This window comes from Cherax quadricarinatus, chromosome 3 (genome assembly GCF_038502225.1).
Source record: "Cherax quadricarinatus isolate ZL_2023a chromosome 3, ASM3850222v1, whole genome shotgun sequence".
In the NCBI taxonomy this organism is placed as follows: Eukaryota; Metazoa; Arthropoda; class Malacostraca; order Decapoda; family Parastacidae; genus Cherax; species Cherax quadricarinatus.
The window spans coordinates 43,758,034-43,776,946 of NC_091294.1; the positions used below are offsets into that span (position 1 = coordinate 43,758,034).

The following is an 18,913-nucleotide window of genomic DNA, read 5'->3' on the forward strand; positions in this document are numbered from 1 at the left end:
TTAGCCACCCGGGATAACCCAAGAAGGTCAGTGAGTCATCGAGGACTGTCTAACTTATTTCCATTGGGGTCCTTAATCTTGTCCCCCAGGATGTGACCCACACCAGTCGACTAACACCCAGGTGAACAGGAAAAAATGCCTGGAACTAGTGCTCATATTGGTGAATTTAAGGCCAGCAAAGGTTGGTTTGAGAGATTTAAGAATCGTAGTGGCATACACAGTGTGATAAGGCATGGCGATGCTGAAAAATTCCAACCCCAACGAGTGTTCAATTGTGACGAAACAGGCCAGTTCTGGAAGACAATGCCAAACAGGACCTACATTACTCAGGAGGAAAAGGCACTCCCAGGACACAAGCCTATAAAAGACAGGCTAACTTTCTTGCTTTGTTGTAATGCTAGTGGGGATTGCAAAGTGAAGCCTTTACTCGTGTATCACTCTGAAAATCCCAGAGTGTTCAAGAAAAACAGTGTCTCATCATTCATCAATACTCTTCAATAAAGGTAAGTGTCATTTTAACATTTATTTATATAGTTATTGTGCATGTCTCATTGTTTTCTTTGTAGGGAAATGTATATTTCATGAAAAAAAAATTATTTTTTTAATATTTTTGTCTGTCTGGAACAGATTAATTGGATTTCCATTATTTCTTATGGGGAAAATTAATTCGGCTAACGATAATTTCGTCTAACAATGAGCTCTCAGGAATGGATAAATGTCATTAGCCGAGGGTCCACTGTATTTTGAAATGTTTATACAGTAGTGTACTGTATACAGTGGACCCTTCCTTTTTGTTGGGCTCTGTTTTTGCTCATTTCAGTTTTGGCTGATTTTTTCTGTAAAAATATTGGCTCAGTTTTCGTTGCATTCCTCAGTTCTCATCTGTGGTATGGTAAAAATATTGGCGGCTGAGGTTGTCGTTGTTCTCCTCCATTCTCGTCGGTGATATGGTACATATTTGAGTGTGCCGCTCACACAACCTCCCACACACGCATTCTGAGGCAGTGTCACTTTGTTTATGGTTGACTGAACATTGTTCTGCGAGCTGATACGAATTATTTCGTAATAATTCATTGTTTCTTGCACTTGTTTATTCTGTGTGACTGCTAAATAAGCCACCATGGGCCCAAACAAACCTGCTAGTCCCAGTCCTTTGGTAAAGGTGAGAAACACAATAGAATTCAAGAAAGAAATCATTGAAAAATATGAACGTGGCTTATGTGTGATTGATATTGCAAGGATATATGGCAAGCCTGCATCAACCATCAGTTCCATCATAGCGAAGAAAAACGAAATCAAGGAAGCTGATGTTGTGAAAGGGGTAAAAGTGATTACAAAACAAACAAACACTGAAGATCACAATGAGAAACAATTAGTGGGAGATAATGTTGTGCAGTCGATAATTTGTGAAAAGGCGAGGCAGTTGCATGCCAGTCTCGTAAAGAAAATGCCTTGAACGAGTGATGATGTTAGTGAATTTAAGGCCAGCAAAGGCTGGTTCAAAAAATTCAAGAAGCGTAGTGGCATACACAGTGTTGTAAGGTATGGTGAGGCAGCAAGTTCAAATAAACATGGGGCTGAAAAATTTGTGCGTGAATTCAAGGAGTACATAGAGGATGAAGGATTCATCCCCCAACAAGTGTTCAGTTGTGACAAAAAAGACCTCTTTTGGAAGAATATGCCAAAGAGGACCTACATCATGCAGGAGGAATAGAGACTGCCAGGACACAAGCCTATGAAAGACAGGCTAACACTCTTGCTCTGTGGTAATGCTAGTGGGGATTTCAAAGTGAAGCCTTTACTGGTGTATCACTCTGAAAATCCCAGAGTGTTCAAGAAAAACAGTGTTGCCAAGAGTAAATTGTGTGTAGTGTGTAAGGCATAGGTCACAAGGGAAATTTTCCTTGATTGGTTCAATGAAGTGTTTGGCCCCAGTCTGAAGGAATACCTCCTGGAAAAGAAATTGCCACTCAAGTGCCTCCTGGTAATGGACATTGCTCCTGGTCATCCTCCAGACCTGGATGACCAAAAGGTGGAGGAGTTTAATTTCATCACAGTGAAGTTCTTGCCCCCTAATGCCACTCCTCTCATCCAGCACATGGACCAGCAGATCATTTCAAACTTCAAAAAACTTCACCAAAGCAGTGTTTCAAAGAAAGCAGATGTGACCTCAGACACTCAGTTGACCCTAAGAGAGTTCTGCTTGGAGAAAATTGTGGCCAGAATGTGTCCAAGAGAGGGATTTTGAAGGGTTTGGGGCAGACCCTGTCAATCCTACACCTGTTGTGGATTGTATTGTGGCATTGGGGAATTCCATGGGGTTGGATGTGAGTGGCCAGGATGAGGAAGAGTTGGTGGATGACCACATGAAGAGCTAACCACTGAAGAGCTGCAAGACCTTCATCTGCAACAGCAACAGAGCACAGCTGTGGCAAATACTTCAGAGGAGGAGGAAGAGAGAGGGGAGAATGTGCCTTCTTCAGTGATTAAAGACGTGTGCAAAGTGAAATGAGTTGCAAAGTTTTGTGCAGAAATATCACCCTAACAAAGCTGTTGCAAGCCGTGTCAGCAACATGTACAACGACAATGTCATGTCCCATTTTAGGCAAATTTTAAAGAGATGCCAGAAACAGAGCTCTCTGGACAGTTTTTTTGTGTGACAGGGGTCCAGTGACTCTCAAGCTGGTCCTAGTGCCATTAAAAGACAAAGAAGGGAAGTAACCCCGGATAAGCACTTGGTACCTGAAGTCTTTATGGAAAGGGATTTCCCTTCTAAACAATGGTGACTTCTCCCTCTCCCCTCCTCCCTGTCTACCATACACCAAGAGTCTTCAGTAAAGGTAAGTGTCATGTTATTACCCTATTGTTTTATACTACTTGATTTCTAATTCTTTTCTGTATGTAAATCTATATTTAATGTATAAAAAATATTTTTTGCTAATATTTATGGGTGACTAGAATGGATTAATTGGATTTACATTATTTCTTATGGGGAAAATGGTTTCAGTGTTAGTCGATTTCACATTTCGTTGGACTCTCTGGAACTAATTAACGACAAGAAGGGAGAGTCACTGTATTATCATAAACAGAATAGAGGAAATCAGCTTTAATATACATTATTTAGGTATGTATACTGGTCAGAGAGCCCATCGTAAGTCTGAGTCGTCAGTAAATGAGTACATCGCTAAGAGAGGAGAGGCTGTATAGATAAACATTATCTCTCAGTCCACAGCAGGATTCGAACATGCAAACTCGGCATCAGAGTACACAATACTTTATCGACACAGCTAGACTGGAGTCTGGCTGTGTGGATAGAGTACTGTGTACTATGATGCCGAGTTTGCAGGTTCGAATCTTGCTGTGGAGAGATAATATATAATATTTGTAAATAATTTTGGCCCATTTGTGAATTAAGTGCATGTGTGTGTGTGTGTGTGTGTATACACAGTGGTACCCCAAGTTTCATACAGCTGCCAACTCAAACAGTTATGTAAGTGTATTATTGTAAGTGCTTTTGTAAGTGAATTTTTGAGGTCTGAAATGGACTAATCTAATTTACATTATTCCTTATAGGAACAAATTTGTTCAGTAACAGCACTCAAACAGCCTTCTGGAATGAGTGGTATTGATCAACAGCAACACTGCACTAGCCAAGGAGTCGAACCTATGCTGTTTTGGCCCGCCTCTTGGTGGTAAAGCATCATGCAAATAACAAAAAAGGCACAATACCGTGACTGGAACGATACATTATATATTGTGCATGTATCCTTCTCTTTGTGTGTAGGAAAATGTATATTTCGTGTGGTAAAAAATTTTTTTTCATACTTTTGGGTGTCTTGCACGTATTAATTTGATTTCCATTATTTCTTATGGGGAAAATTCATTCGCATAACGATAATTTCGCATAACGATAATTTCGCATAACAATGAGCTCTCAGGAACGGATTAATATCGTTATGCAGGGGTCCACTGTATATATATATATATATATATATATATATATATATATATGGATAAAAGGTTGATGGGTAGGCTCCAGGATGTACATGTTTATAGAGGGGCAACTGATATATCGGATCATTATTTAGTTGTAGCTACAGTTAGAGTAAGAGGTAGATGGGAAAAGAGGAAGGTGGCAACAGCAAGTAAGAGGGAGGTGAAAGTGTATAAACTAAGGGAGGAGGAAGTTCGGGTGAGATATAAGCGACTATTGGCAGAAAGGTGGGTTAGAGCAAAGATGAGTAGTGGGGGGTTGAAGAGGGTTGGAATAGTTTTAAAAATGCAGTATTAGAATGTGGGGCAGAAGTTTGTGGTTATAGGAGGGTGGGGGCAGGAGGAAAGAGGAGTGATTGGTGGAATGATGAAGTAAAGGGTGTGATAAAAGAGAAAAAGGTAGCTTATGAGAGGTTTTTACAAAGCAGAAGTGTTATAAGAAGAGCAGAGTATATGGAGAGTAAAAGAAAGGTGAAGAGAGTGGTGAGAGAGTGCAAAAGGAGAGCAGATGATAGAGTGGGAGAGGCACTGTCAAGAAATTTTAATGAAAATAAGAAAAAATTTTGGAGTGAGTTAAACAAGTTAAGAAAACCTAGGGAAAGTATGGATTTGTCAGTTAAAAACAGAGTAGGGGAGTTAGTAGATGGGGAGATGGAGGTATTAGGTAGATGGCGAGAATATTTTGAGGAACTTTTAAATGTTAAGGAAGAAAGAGAGGCGGTAATTTCATGCACTGGTCAGAGGTATACCATCTTTTAGGAGTGAAGAAGAGCAGAATGTAAGTGTGGGGGAGGTACGTGAGGCATTACGTAGAATGAAAGGGGGTAAAGCAGCTGGAACTGATGGGATCATGACAGAAATGATAAAAGCAGGGGGGGATATAGTGTTGGAGTGGTTGGTATTTTTGTTTAATAAATGTATGAAAGAGGGGAAGGTACCTAGGGATTGGCGGAGAGCATGTATAGTCCCTTTATATAAAGGGAAAGGGGACAAAAGAGATTGTAAATATTATAGAGGAATAAGTTTACTGAGTATACCAGGAAAAGTGTACAGTAGGGTTATAATTGAAAGAATTAGAGGTAAGACAGAATGTAGCATTGCGGATGAGCAAGGAGGTTTCAGAGTGGGTAGGGGATGTGTAGATCAAGTGTTTACATTGAAGCATATATGTGAACAGTATTTAAATAAAGGTAGGGAAGTTTTTATTGCAAGTATATGGAATAGGTGGTAAGTTATTAAATGCTGTAAAGAGTTTTTATGAGGATAGTGAGGCTCGGGTTAGGGTGTGTAGAAGAGAGGGAGACTACTTCCCGGTAAAAGTAGGTCTTAGACAGGGATGTGTAATGTCACCATGGTTGTTTAATATATTTATAGATGGGGTTGTAAAGGAAGTAAATGCTAGGGTGTTCGGGAGAGGGGTGGGATTAAATTTTGGGGAATCAAATTCAAAATGGGAATTGACACAGTTGCTTTTTGCTGATGATACTGTGCTTATGGGAGATTCTAAAGAAAAATTGCAAAGGTTAGTGGATGAGTTTGGGAATGTGTGTAAAGGTAGAAAGTTGAAAGTGAACATAGAAAAGAGTAAGGTGATGAGGGTATCAAATGATTTAGATAAAGAAAAATTGGATATCAAATTGGGGAGGAGGAGTATGGAAGAAGTGAATGTTTTCAGATACTTGGGAGTTGACGTGTCAGCGGATGGATTTATGAAGGATGAGGTTAATCATAGAATTGATGAGGGAAAAAAAGTGAGTGGTGCGTTGAGGTATATGTGGAGTCAAAAAACGTTATCTATGGAGGCAAAGAAGGGAGTGTATGAAAGTATGGTAGTACCATCACTCTTATATGGGTGTGAAGCTTGGGTGGTAAATGCAGCAGCGAGGAGACAGTTGGAAGCAGTGGAGATGTCCTGTTTAAGGGCAATGTGTGGTGTAAATATTATGCAGAAAATTCGGAATGTGGAAATTAGGAAAAGGTGTGGAGTTAATAAAAGTATTAGTCAGAGGGCAGAAGAGGGGTTGTTGAGGTGGTTTGGTCATTTAGAGAGAATGGATCAAAGTAGAATGACATGGAAAGCATATAAATCTATAGGGGAAGGAAGGCGGGGTAGGGGTCGTCCTCAAAAGGGTTGGAGAGAGGGGGTAAAGGAGGTTTTGTGGGCAAGGGGCTTGGACTTCCAGCAAGCGTGCGTGAGCGTGTTAGATAGGAGTAAATGGAGACGAATGATACTTGGGACCTGACGATCTGTTGGAGTGTGAGCAGGATAATATTTAGTGAAGGGATTCAGGGAAACCGGTTATTTTCATATAGCCGGACTTGAGTCCTGGAAATGGGAAGTACAATGCCTGCACTTTAAAGGAGGGGTTTGAGATATTGGCAGTTTGGAGGGGTATGTTGTGTATCTTTATATGTATATGCTTCTAAACTGTTGTATTCTGAGCACCTCTGCAAAAACAGTGATAATGTGTGAGTGTGGTGAAAGTGTTGAATGATGATGAAAGTATTTTCTTTTTGGGGATTTTCTTTCTTTTTTGGGTCACCCTGCCTCGGTGGGAGACGGCCGACTTGTTGAAAAAAAAAAAAAAAATATATATATATATATATATATTATATATATATTTATATATATATATATATATATATATATATATATATATATATATATATATGTATACGCACCTACCATCCGACTTACAACCTGCTCGACATACGTCCACTCGACTTATGACCGTGCATCTGGCAGCTGGGCTGGGCCAGCTGATGCACACTGCTGTACAATATTTGACAATACTTGCGGCGGCAATGCATCATGCAGGCAGCATCAGTTTGAGTAACCCTGCCCTATCAACAGCATCATACTGTATTAACTGTACTAACTGGACAGTAAATTTCACCATGGCCCCCTAAGATGAAGTCTGAATCTTGCGCTGGAGATTGTGGCAAGAAAGGCTCTTACTCTCCAACTCTCTATTTGTTTTCAGTGTTGCACATAAACCTGTCTGTATCTGTTTGCCTATATATCTGTGTCTGTCTGTATCTGTGTGTGTTTGTCTACCTGTGTGTCTGTCTTTCTGTCTACCTGTGTGTCTGTCTTTCTGTCTACCTGTGTGTCTGTCTTTCTGTCTACCTGTGTGTCTGTCTTTCTGTCTACCTGTGTGTCTGTCTTTCTGTCTACCTGTGTGTCTGTCTTTCTGTCTACCTGTGTGTCTGTCTTTCTGTCTACCTGTGTGTCTGTCTTTCTGTCTACCTGTGTGTCTGTCTTTGTCTACCTGTGTCTGTCTTTCTGTCTACCTGTGTGTCTGTCTTTCTGTCTACCTGTGTCTTTCTGTCTACCTGTGTGTCTGTCTTTCTGTCTACCTGTGTGTGTCTCTCTGTCTGCTTGTCTGTCTCAGAGCCACTCATTAAGAGTGTAATTGATCTTGAAGATGCCATATTAATAATGATAATACAATAATAATCACTGAGGTGCATTAAATGTGTATAAAATTATATAATAAGCATGCTACATAACATAAATTAACAAATATGAGTTGTTTTTCTGGTCGGCTTGACAGAGTGAACTGAAACCATTCGTGTCCGGGCTGGTAACGACAACAACAATGTTTGTTTACATAACTTGTGAAACTTCTACCCTCTCTCTCTCTCGTTTATTCATTTAATCTTGTTTACTCACCTCTCACTCTACATTAAGACTACAGTTATTTTAAGGTAAGTAATGAGTATACACGATTATTATATTATAGTTTAATAATATTATTATTAATATTAGTACATATATATTATTGTGATAATAATAATAATTATTATTAATATTATTAATTTAGAGCACTGGAGCACAGATCCATTGTATAGCACTTTGGATTTTTTGGGCTATCCTAGGTAATTTATACTATGTATGATACTTCAGTTACGTGTACTTGTGTGTGTGTGAGAGAGATAGAGAGAGATGCAGAGAGAGAGAGCCACATTCAGTCAGCCAGTCAGTCAGCCAACCAACCACCCACCCACCCACCCGGCTTCCCACCCGGCCACCCACGTGGCCACCCACCCGGCCAGCCGGCCAGCCAGCCAGCCAGCCAGCCGGATACGTATTACACATGTTCCAGAGTTGTTTCTCTTTACTTAGGGTATAGGTTATACTACATTCTGGCAGGATGACACTACCAGTGGTATTCTCCCATTCCACTGTGTCGACAATACATAAAGATAACAGTAACATATGATACTGTATGCGATGTAAAATTTACAATACAGTTCACTACCATGTATACATTATATACAGTACATAAATAATTAAAATATAACAATAGAAGTAAATTATGGTAAAAAGAATGAAATAATGATTGTACATTACATTACAGTACTATGTAGGTAGTTTATATGGGAAAGGTTTGACATTATGCCCTACCCAGTATGTCGGCAATTTTCAAAGGTTCGGCTTACGTCCATTTTGACTTATGAGCGGTTGGTCGGAACCAAGCTTGGTCATAAGTCGGATGGTAGGTATATATATATATATATATATATATATATATATATATATATATATATATATATATATATATATATATATATATATATATATACACAGTGGACCCCCAGTTTACGATATTATTTCATTCCAGAAGTATGTTCAGGTGCCAGTACTGACCGAATTTGTTCCCATAAGGAATATTGTGAATTAGATTAGTCCATTTCAGACCCCCAAACATACACATATAAACGCACTTACATAAATACACTTACGTAATTGGTTGCATTGGGAGCTGATCGTAAACCGGGGGTCCACTGTATATATATATATATATATATATATATATATATATATATATATATATATATATATATATATATATATATATATATATATATATATATACAGTGGACCCCCGCTTAACGATCACCTCCAAATGCGACCAATTATGTAAGTGTATTTATGTAATTGCGTTTGTACGTGTATGTTTGGGGGTCTGAAATGGACTAATCTACTTCACAATATTCCTTATGGGAAAAAAGTCGGTCAGTACTGGCACCTGAACATACTTCTGGAATGAAAAAAGTTCGTTAACCAGGGGTCCACTGTATATATATATATATATATATATATATATATATATATATATATATATATATATATATATATATATATATATATATCTTTATTTTTACACACACACACACACACACACCAGTGGGAGTAACAGCATCATATAGTGCTCGTGAATCTTTAGTAATTTTTGGCCCACCAAGGTCATTATAAGGATCACAAAAGCTGTCAGTGTCAGTTAACAACCCGAGTGGTGAAATAGAAGCTGCCCTAAACCAGAAAAGGGAGGTGAGGACTACAATTTATATAAAACAGTTTGAAAGTGGAATCAGTGCCAGGAGAGAGAGGCAGGCCTAGTGTTGGGTGTAGGTGGTGTTGCCACGAGCCAGTAACTGCAAATTCAAACAGAATAAGTGTGACCCGAGCCAGCGAGATAAAAGATAAGGATAGATGAGTTAGTGAATAGAAATAATCAAAGGGAAAATATACAGTATTCTCAAGACTAGTGTTTTCCTGAAACAAGTGTGGACACTGGTACACTAAGGGATAATGCAATAAGTGTCCAGGGTCCAAGACTGTTCAACAGCTTTCCACCAGCAATAAGGGGCATTACCGGTAGACCCCTGGTTGTCTTCAAGAAGGAGCTGGACAGATACCTAAAGACGGTGCCGGATCAGCCGGGCTGTGATTCGTACATTGGATTGTGTGCGGCCAGCAGTACCAGCCTCGTTGATCAGGCCCTGATCCACCGGGAGGCCTGGTCATGGACCAGGCTGCAGGAGCATTGATCCCCAGAGTGCCCTCCAGGTAGCAGATAATAAGGGTTTAAATTGTTCACCTGATAGCATAGTGCAAACCTAGAGCGATATTTGAAGCACGGTTAGTGTGAATTGAATAATTATAGAGAGGAAGAAACAGAAGGGGAACCAGGGTGCCAGGAGTGCCATCACAATGAGAATCATCGTGCAACCGCAACACAGCCGGGATCCCAGATGATACCTCTGCTAGACGTGATGTACAAATCATCTTTTTGTGGTTGCATGTTGTGTGATTAGTGTTTGGCCCTGCATCACTGGTAGCTGGGGGTCACAAACCCTACTCTGGAGAGTTGAATATCATACATAGAGCACATAACATTTAGTAAAGAAGGAAAGCCCGCTAGGAAAGTTTGGGTCAACACATGTAGGCTGACACATATACACAAGTGAGTGCATGCACAGGCACTTAGGTCAGACAAAACTGCCAGTGAGCAAATGTACACTAACATAGCTGCTAAATAAGGGCAGGATCAGGACAAAAAGGTTTCTAGAACTGACAGAGTAATTTAATGCACACGAAGCCAGTGTGTACATACGAAGTAGCTCATAAACACACACACACACACACACACAGAGTGGGTGCCTGTGACGAGCAGGGTCCCACAGGTTTCAGTCCTAGGACCAGTGCTATTTTTGGTATATGTGAATGACATGATGGAAGGGATAGACTCTGAAGTCTCCCTGTTTGCAGATGACGTGAAGTTAATGAGGAGAATTAAATCAGATGAAGATCAGGCAGGACTACAAAGAGACTTGGACAGGCTGGCCATGTGGTCCAGCAACTGGCTTCGCGAATTCAACCCCGCCAAATGCAAAGTCATGAAGATTGGGGAAAGGCAAAGAAGACCGCAGACAGAGTATAGGCTAGGCAGACAAAGACAGCAAACCTCACTCAAGGAGAAAGATCTAGGGTGGCCATAACACTGAGCTTGTCTCCGGAGGCACACATCAACCAGATAACTGCTGCAGCATATGGGCGCTTGGCAAACCTGAGAATAGCATTCAGATACCTTAGTAAGGAATCGTTCAAGACGCTATACACTGTGTATGTCAGGCCCATACTAGAGTATGCAGCACCAATTTGGAACCCACACTGGGTCGAGCACGTCAAGAAATTAGAGAAAGTACAAAGGTTAGCAATAAGGCTAGTTCCGGAGCTCAGGGGAATGTCCTACGAAGAAAGGTTAAGGGAAATCAGCTTGACGACACTGGAGGACAGGAGGGTCAGGGGAGACATGATAACAACATACAAAATACTGCATGGAATAGATAAGGTGGACAGAGACAGGATGTTCCAGAGATGGGACACAGAAACAAGGGGTCACAACTGGAAGCTGAAGACTCAGGTGAGTCAAAGGAATGTTAGGAAGTATTTCTTCAGCCACAGAGTTGTTAGGAAGTGGAATAGTCTGGCATGCGATGTAGTGGAGGCAGGAACCATACATAATTTTAAGATGAGGTATGATAAAGCTCATGGAACAGGGAGAGGGAGGACCCAGTAGTGGTCAGTGAAGAGGTGGGGCCAGGAGCTGAGTCTCGACCCCTGCAACCACAATTAGGTGAGTACACACATACAGTCATTCAGGACCCTGTACACCAGGCCTATATTGGAGTATGCAGCACCAGTTTGGAACCCACACCTAAACAAGCATGTAAGGAAACTAGAGAAAGTGCAAAGGTTTGCAACAAGACTAGTCCTGGAGCTAAGGGGCATGTCCTATGAGGAGAGGTTAAGGAAAATCAACCTGATGACACTGGAGGACAGGAGAGATGGGGGGATATGATAATGACATATAAAATACTGAGAGGAATCGACAAGGTGTACAGAGACAGGATGTTCCAGAGATGGGACACAGCAACAAGGGGTCACACTTGAAAGTTGAAGACTCAGATGAATCACAAGGATGTTAGGAAGTATTTCTTCAGTCACAGAATTGTCAGGAAGTGGAATAGCCTGGGAAATGATGTAGTGGAGGCTTTAAGAAGAGGCATGATACTGCTCATGGAGCAGGAAGAGTGGCCTAATAGTGACCAGTGAAGAGGCAAGGCCAGGAGCTGTGACTTGACTCCTGCAACCACAACTAGGTGAGTATACACACACACACACACACACACACATACACAAAGCATTAAACTACAGACCACTGTCACTGACATGTATATGTAATATGCAAAATCATGGAGAAGATTATCAGGAGAAGAGTGATGGAACACCTAGGAAGGAATGAGCTTATCAGCGACAGCCAGCACTGTTTCAGGGACGGAAAATCCTGTGTCACAAACCTACTGGAGTTCTGTGACACGGTTATAGCAGTAAAACAAAAGAGAGAAAGAGAGAGAGGGGTGGGTAGATTTCATTTTCTTGGACTATAAGGTGTTTGACACAGGTCCACACAAGAGATTAGTACAAAAGCTGGAGAACCAGGCAGGGATAAGAGAGAAGGCACTGCAATGGAGCAGGGAATACCTATCAGGAAGGCAACAGTGAGTCATAGTTCGTGGCAAGGTGTCAGAGTGGGCACCTGTAATGAGCGGGGTCCCCCAGGGGTCAGTCCTAGGACTGGTGCTGTTTCTGGTATTTGTGAACTACGTAATGAAAGGAATAGACTCCAAAGTGTCCCTGTTTGCAAATGATGCGAAGTTAATGAGAAGAATTCAATCGGACGAGGACCAGGCAGAACTGCAACGGGATCTGAACAGGCTGCAGGCCTGGACCAGCAACTGGTTCCTGGAGTTCAACCCCACCAAGTGCAAAGTCATGAAGATTGGGGAAGAGCAAAGGAGACTGCTGACAGAATACAGTCTAGGGGGACAAAGACTACAAACCTCACTCAAGGAAAAGGATCTTGGGGTGAGTATAACACTGGGCACATCTCCTGAGGCGCACATCAACCAAATAACTGCTGCAGCATACAGGCGCCTAGCAAACCTAAGAACAGCATTCTATCATTTTAATAAGGAATCAATCAGGACCCTGTACACTGTGTACGTTAGGCCCATATTGGGGTATGTAGCACCAGTTTGTAACCCACACCTAGCCAAGCATGTAAGGAAACTAGAGAAAGTGCAAAGGTTTGCAACAAGACTGGTCCCGGAGCTAAGGGGTATGTCCTTTGAGGAGAGGTTAAGGAAAACGACCTGGGAGAAGGAAGGCATCAAAACTTGTTTGACCTGACAACACTGGAGGACAGGAGAGATAGGGGGGATATGATAACGACATAAAATACTGAGAGGAATCAACTAGGTGGACAGAGACAGGATGTTCCAGAGATGGGACATAACAACAAGAGGTCACAGTTGAAAATTGTAGACTCAGATGAATCACATGGATGTTAGGAAGTATTTCTTACAGTTACAGGGTTGTCAGAAAGTGGAATAGTCTGGAAAGTGATGTAGTGGAGGCAGGAGTCATACATAGCTTTAAGAAGTATGATAAAGCTCATGGAGGAGGAAGAGTGACCTAGTAGCAACAAATGAAGAGGCAGGGCCAGGAGCTATGGCTTGACCCCTGCAACCACAACTAGGTGAGTACACACACACACACACACACACACACACACACACACACACACACACACACACACACACACACACACACACACACACACACTCACACTCACACTCACACTCACACTCACACACTCACACTCACACTCACATTCACATTCACATTCACACTTTCAAATTATGACTTCTGCTTCTATAACTTAAAAAATGTAAATGATGCGGTGGTCATTTTTATTATCCTTGAGAATATTGTTTTAAGTGTTTTGAGTAATGAGACACTGCAGTATACATGATCTGTCATTTGACTCTTCATTTAGGACACTTGAGGTCTATTTCATATGATTTTGCTTTAATAAAAATATATTTCAGAGAATGATACTTGGAGGTATGTACTACAGGTAAGGTATCAGTTGTGTTGTTGGTGTGTTTGTATTAGTCTGTCTCTGACTGATTGCTGTTTCTTCTTATTTCATAAACATATCTTAGGCAATCCCTGAAAAAATGAAAAAGAAGAAACACAGCAGTTTGATGCAGCTGAGGAAGAACACCGGTAATACATTCAATATAAAACACTGCCCACTCACGCACCCACTTCACAGCTTACAGTGGAAAAATAGACACAAAAGCAGTGTTATGGGATCCTGCATTTGCGTCTATTTTTTCCATTGTGTTGGTATTTTATACCATTTATCTCCATCACAGCTTACAGCTTGAGCAACTTTCACCACTGAGGTAGTCTGGTTAACTGGTTAAAACTATTTTTTTTGGGGGGGTGCACATGGTTTTCACTTGACAGTAATTTCTTTTTGCACATATTAACTAATTTGAAGACCAAATTAATCACAATAACAGATATGCAAAACAATGAATATCTTATTAATTTCTGGTTTAGCTTTGCATTATTTGTGAGACTATGGGTTACATTATCTTAGTAATTTGTTGCTGTATAATATAATATTTATATTAATTCCTGTTGGCTTTATGGTAACTTAATAAATCACACATTTATAAGATAATGAATTGATATTCACAGTTTTATTGAAACAGCAAAAAAGCTGAAGTAAGAAATAGCTTCTTCACGGTAATTGACAGCGGTGATGATGTGTTTAGTAAATATGTGAATGATTTGCATTCATAACAAAACATGCTATGTACAGTACTATACTCTGTAGTGCTTTATACAGTACTATACTCTCTAGTGCTATGTACAGTACTATGTAGTGCTATGTACAATACTATGTAGTGCTATGCACAGTACTATACTCTGTAGTGCATGTTTTGTGCTAAAGATGACAGTTTTGTTTTCAGTCTTGAAGATAATCATATACATTTTTTAAATTATCATAATTAGCCTTTCTTGTTCTGCTGGATAATGGAAAGCCATGTGTACTCAGTAACAAAATTACATATGCCTTATTGCCAAATAAATTTATGACCTCATAACCAATACAAGACCATGGTTGTGCAATTGATCATAGTGGGTGCATTCATGGAGGCATAGAAAGCACATATGCTCTCTCATGCTTCAACTCCTAAAGTCACTGGGTGGCAAGACCTACCAGCACACCCTCGTGACATGCCACAGAACATGCATGCCCTCACAGCTTGTATAAGAATGCACTCAGTACCCAGGCCAGTTGTCTATGGAGAGAGTCCATGGTGAAGAAAAAGGAACTCCCCTGATTAATGGAAAAAAAAAAGGCCATTGAATTCAGGTTTTGATCCAGTAATGTAAATGAGTAAGTGCATTTACCTTGTATTGATCTATTAGTGTAATACTATGATCATACAAGTGTGCTGTGTAAGATACACTAGACAAAGATTTAATTGTCTGCCTAAAAATAAGATACGTAATCTTGGAAGTGAATGAGAGTAGTAAAAATGTTGATCTTGGTTTTTGGTTATGCTTTATAGATATATCTTGTAGCCTTTCAATTGGAAACCCCCTTGATGCTGGTGAAAGACTCTTGATCCAAGGAACTGGAAATTTCCTTATTTGGATGTCATCTAATTAGCTCCTATTTGCCAGGTACTGTACAGCCTCTATGGGCTTAGCACTTCCTTATAAATGTAACTAAAATATAGGCATAAATAAGGACTATGACAATGAAAATGACATCCATATAATTCAGAAGTTCAATAATGCATTGTGTTTAGGAACAATAGTTGGTGTAGTCCTACCATTGAAATCTTGAGATACTTGCAAGTCAACTTACCAGTGTCATATGAGGGCTTGTAAATCAACTTACCAGTGTCATATGAGGGCTTGTAACTCAGTTTACCAGTGTCATATTAGGGCTTGTAAATCAACTTACCAGTGTCATATGAGGGCTTGTAACTCAGTTTACCAGTGTCATATTAGGGCTTGTAAATCAACTTACCAGTGTCATATGAGGGCTTGTAACTCAGTTTACCAGTGTCATATTAGGGCTTGTAAATCAACTTACCAGTGTCATATGAGGGCTTGTAACTCAGTTTACCAGTGTCATATTAGGGCTTGTAAATCAACTTACCAGTGTCATATGAGGGCCTGCAAATCTTGAGCAGCCCAGAGGGCAAGGCCATAATATTTACTTCAAACGTGAAAACGAAAATCTTTGTTTCTTAGAAACATGCATAGAAATTACAAAGGATGGATTTGCAGTTCATTAAGTTACAATTTTGATACACTTCTGATGCAGATAAAGTTTGATACACTTAGAGTTGTATGCTCAAAAGAAAGGCACTTATTATACAAAGCATTTCAGGCACACTTATACTACAACTTGTATACTATTTAACATATATTCTGCATATACCTGGAGGTATACTATTTAACATATATTCTGCATATACCTGGAGGGTGTTTGAGGGGTTGGTGCCCCTGTGACCCAGCCCATGACTAGGCATGGCACTATCATATAGATGGCAACCTTGCCATTGAAAAGCCATGGTTCTAGCATTTCTTTTTTTTTTCTGTATGACCCCTATGGGTTTAGATCTTCCCCCTAATTATAATAATAATAATAACACTGTTTTCTAATGCAACTTAAATTCGTACATATAATGTGTCAATATAAGATAGTTCTAAATGATCTTTTTTGATTAATTCTGAGTGTCATTCTGATCAGTAATATATTTGAAAATATTTCATTATACAATGAAGACATCAGATTTTATTATACTTAAGATTAGGCATCTACATTAAAAAAGTTACTGGCTTCCCCAAATACAATACAAGTTTATTTCAGCATGATACATTACAGAAATGGGTGATGCTTAAGAGCATGTTAAAAGCCCAGAGTTATGCAGAGCATTTCAGGCAAGCTTAAGCCTAACTTAAGACTACAAAGACATATCATTGTACATGCATATAACAAATAGGGAAGAAGAAATCATTGAAAATTATTATATTCTTAATTTTATTTATTGACCCTTTTGAGTTTGGTGCTAAATTGATTATAACAATAGTAATAATAATAATAATAATAATTCTATTTTATGTTTGCAAAACATTCACTAAGATATTCATGCTTTGATGGCAAACATGGATATTCTATACAGTGGACCCCCGGTTAACGATATTTTTTCATTCCAGAAGTATGTTCAGGTGCCAGTACTGACCGAATTTGTTCCCATAAGGAATATTGAGAAGTAGATTAGTCCATTTCAGACCCCCAAACATACACGTACAAACGCACTTACATAAATACACTTACATAATTGGTCGCATTGGGAGGTGATCGTTATGCGGGGGTCCACTGTATTTGATATGAGTGTTTGGGTCACATCTGCAGTGGATATGACCTCTGCTAATTTGTAAATATTCTAATACACAGTATACTGTATTTGTTAGACTATCCATAGGAACATGACATGAATGTTCACATTACTTAAATATCAAAGTAACGACTAATAGATTTTAACTACAGTAAATCGTACATAAAAAAAGTTGTTGATATATTGCAGTAATACCTGGATTACGTATCTTAGACTAGGCATAGCAAATATATTAGTATATAGTACAAAGAAATCCTCAGAATTACAGAGGAAGTTAGTATATTTTGCAATGTAAAAATTTTCACAAAATGCAAATAATACTTAAATATGGGGAATCCTCTGAACGTACTTTGGCTTGAGTCAGTGGACAACGAGTCAGGCTTAAGAGTTGACCATTGACAACCTTAACAGGTGTGCTCCAATGTCAACTCCTGCTTCTGCACCCCGGGTTGGACTGGGGTAGACTGCTCCATTTTCGACAACAGCTCCCTCTACACCACACCTAACCCAGTTGATTCTCAAGGGCCACCCTATCCACCACCCACGATGAAGACCCCACCATCTAATACATCCAGCAGCTCCTTTGATCTAAAACAAGGACGCAACACGCAATATGGTGAGCCTGAATGGTTGGCAATGCTGAACCACTCAAATGTTTCTATGTTGGCAACATTGGGATATTGCATTTCTCCTATGGGTTCAACTTGAAGGTATTGATAACTGTGATAGAATTTGAACATTAAAAAATATAAAATTTTATATTCAAGTAATATAGCATTTTGCCTTTTATTTCTAAATTGTATTGAATGAATCTAGACATTATGTATCCTATACTGTAGTTCATTTTCCATTTTTATTTTTTCATTTAGGATTTTATTAAGTTTTTATTATCCGGAGTTGGTTGGTGTTCGACTTCCATCAAGTCCTAAGCCGTTCATAAATATTTTTGTGTGGACAGAGCTGAAGTCTCCTGTTTTGTCACACTGAACTCAAGTGTTGCTTTATTATAACTTTGTGTGTGTGTGTGTGTGTGTGTGTGTGTGTGTGTTTTGTTCTACATTGCTTATACATCCTCTTTAACTTATCTCTTGTACCTCCCAACAGCAGATCAAAGCAGCAACACTGAAGGTCTTGGAAGGCTGGCTATGGTGCTCTTACTTGTAGGTGGAGTAGGAGCCGTTTTCTTTTTTTTCACTCTAATAGCAGTTTGCTACAGGTACTCATAATATCTTCCCCCCAGTGTCTTTGCCATGTATTCTCGTTAATGAAAAATAACACCCTGCTAAGTACTGTACTGTAGATGGACTGGTATGGGCATTTCCCTGGCTGTGGCAACTAGCAGCTCCCCTGCCCCTCGCTCCCTCTTTCCCTCATCTGATCCATCACGGAGGTCTCATTTTCATACAAGTTTCATAGGCTGTAATAACATTTAAATGCTCAACACCTTATCAGTAGTTATCTTACATGCCAAAAAATGTAACCACAAATGATGATAGAAATCTTGCACAAAATTCTTTTTAATCATGTTGAACACAAAAATCTTAAAGCTTCTATATAAATATTATGATTTTGGTGATAGTCAGACTTCTGTTCTAAACTCTCAAGTTGTAATTTTTGAAGTGTTTAATGGGTCTTGTTTTGGATCAGATGACTTTTAATGTGTCCGAAGCTCTTGTGTTGACAATCTATGGACCACCTGTGGATTGCATCAATGTGCCATCTGTGTCATTTTGAGGTGCTCCAGCTGTCATCATGTCATCAATTTATTTTCAGCACATTGGGTTGC

At 39.7% G+C, this 18,913-nt stretch overlaps 1 protein-coding gene across 1 annotated transcript in view; it reads left to right on the forward strand.

The window, feature by feature from the left end:
• LOC128692835 (disintegrin and metalloproteinase domain-containing protein unc-71) overlaps positions 1–18,913 on the forward strand; it is a 740,447-nt gene that overhangs the window by 492,950 nt on the left and 228,584 nt on the right. The window contains exon 19 of the mRNA XM_070093277.1: positions 17,539–17,743. Within this exon, the coding sequence (XP_069949378.1) occupies positions 17,539–17,743 (205 nt within the window). The remainder of the gene's footprint in view (positions 1–17,538; positions 17,744–18,913) is intronic.